The sequence below is a fragment of the Daucus carota genome, chromosome 6 (genome assembly GCF_001625215.2).
Source record: "Daucus carota subsp. sativus chromosome 6, DH1 v3.0, whole genome shotgun sequence".
NCBI lineage: Eukaryota > Viridiplantae > Streptophyta > Magnoliopsida > Apiales > Apiaceae > Daucus > Daucus carota.
Genome location: NC_030386.2, coordinates 40,774,569 through 40,776,309, shown reverse-complemented (window position 1 = coordinate 40,776,309; position 1,741 = coordinate 40,774,569). Strand labels below are relative to the sequence as shown.

The window sequence follows — 1,741 nt, the reverse complement described above, 5'->3', positions numbered from 1 at the left end:
CAAAGCCTTATGAAATGACAAAATAGTGACAGCTAAGCATGAGCTGTAGTATGTAGTAGTGGTATAGTTTTGCTCTATATATAGACCGAGTAGCACCACTTTGTAACCAACTTTTACCAGATAATATACACAGTTTATTTTCTTGTTTCTCAAGCTTTAATGGTGACATAAACTAGGTCATGTTCATATGGTATCAGAGCTAAGATCTTCGCTGTTTCTCTTCCGCTCAATCTTCGCTCCATCGCCTGCTCAGTAATCTCTTCCTCTCTCTTTCGATTTCTTGTTCGATTTCTCGTTTTGTTAACGTTTCTTGCATACTCGAGATCTACTCTGTTCTTGAGTGATAATTTGCATCCTCCATTACAGTTGAGTTTCCTGTAATTCAGTGTGATTCGTTCCTATTTGCATCTTGTTATTCCTCGATTTACTTCACATTTCATCTGGTACTTGTGTGATTTGTGTATTTTGAGTAAAAATGAGGAGAACTTCATATGCTAATGTTGTTATCAATGGTGCTAATGACGATTCTGAGAATACACCTCATGATGAGGTTCCTAACTCCGGCGATCTTGATGATGCGTCTTTCATCACCTCAAATGGACATCCTCTGTATTTACAAAACGTTGATCATCCTGGCCTTGTGTTGATCTCTAAGAAGCTCACAGGCACAGAGAATTTTGGTCCGTGGAAGCGCTCATTAAGCATAGCTTTGTCTGCCAAAAACAAATTAGGTCTTCTTAATGGTAGTGTGCCAATGCCTGATGCTGAATCACCTCTTCGTGCTCAATGGGAGCGTGTGAATGATATGGTGATAAGCTGGATCTTGAACACTGTTTCAGAGGAAATCAGTAATGGCATGGATTTTGTCAACACAGCTCAAGAAGTCTGGGAAGAATTGACTGGACAGTTCTCTAGTATTGATGGACACCGCATCTATCAAATCCTTAAGGATCTCCATGCTCTTGAGCAAGGTGACAAGTCGGTTGAAATCTACTATCATAAGATGAAAAATCTTTGGGATGAATATGTGGCTTTGGAACCTACTACTACCTGCAAATGCAGTGCCAAGTGTGATTCTCATCTAGTAGTTGAAGCAAGGCATCAGAGAAAGCGCTTGCTACAATTTATTATTGGGCTTAATGACAGCTTTTCTAATGCCAGAGGTCAGATTCTCATGATGGATCCATTGCCGTCTATTACTCAAGCATATTCCCTTGTTAAACAGGAGGAGAAACAACGCCAGAAACATGTTTCTTCTAATGCTTTTCTTGGCAATGTCAAGTCTGACATATCTACAACGTCTCCTACTGTTTCCTCTGCTGGGACGAACAATGTTCTTCCTGATTCAACCAGTTCTAAGAAATAGGGTTTGAAATGCAGCTATTGTCATAAGGATGGGCATACAAAGGAAACCTGCTACAAGCTCATTGGATATCCTCCACGAGGACGTGGCAAAGGCAAGTTCGCTGGGAATCAAGGCGGTTTTCGCACTCACCCTACACAGATGCAGACACAACAGGCCAACAATGTTCAACAGGCTATTGGCAATAGTGCAGCTATTTCTCCACAGTTCTCTCTGGAGCAACTTCAGCAGCAGATGGCACAGCTTAGTCACATGGTTTCGAACTTTACAAGTTCCTCTTCATCTGTTGCATCTGCTACTCCAGAAGATCACATTTCAAATATTGCAGGTTTGGCATTCTCCATGATGTCTTATATTCCTGCCGAGTTGAAAAATTTA

At 41.0% G+C, this 1,741-nt stretch overlaps 1 protein-coding gene across 1 annotated transcript; it reads left to right on the top strand.

Annotated features, from left to right (window-relative positions):
• Positions 1-475: 475 nt before the first annotated feature.
• On the top strand, positions 476-1,366 carry LOC135147298 (uncharacterized). Its single transcript, XM_064080237.1, has one exon. It carries the CDS (start codon positions 476-478, stop codon positions 1,364-1,366), a length of 891 nt encoding a protein of 296 aa, XP_063936307.1.
• Positions 1,367-1,741: the final 375 nt, after the last annotated feature.

Bases quoted from the DNA above. Each gene is read 5' to 3' on its own strand.
- LOC135147298 (XM_064080237.1), top strand. From the start codon at position 476: ATGAGGAGAACTTCATATGCTAATGTTGTTATCAATGGTGCTAATGAC.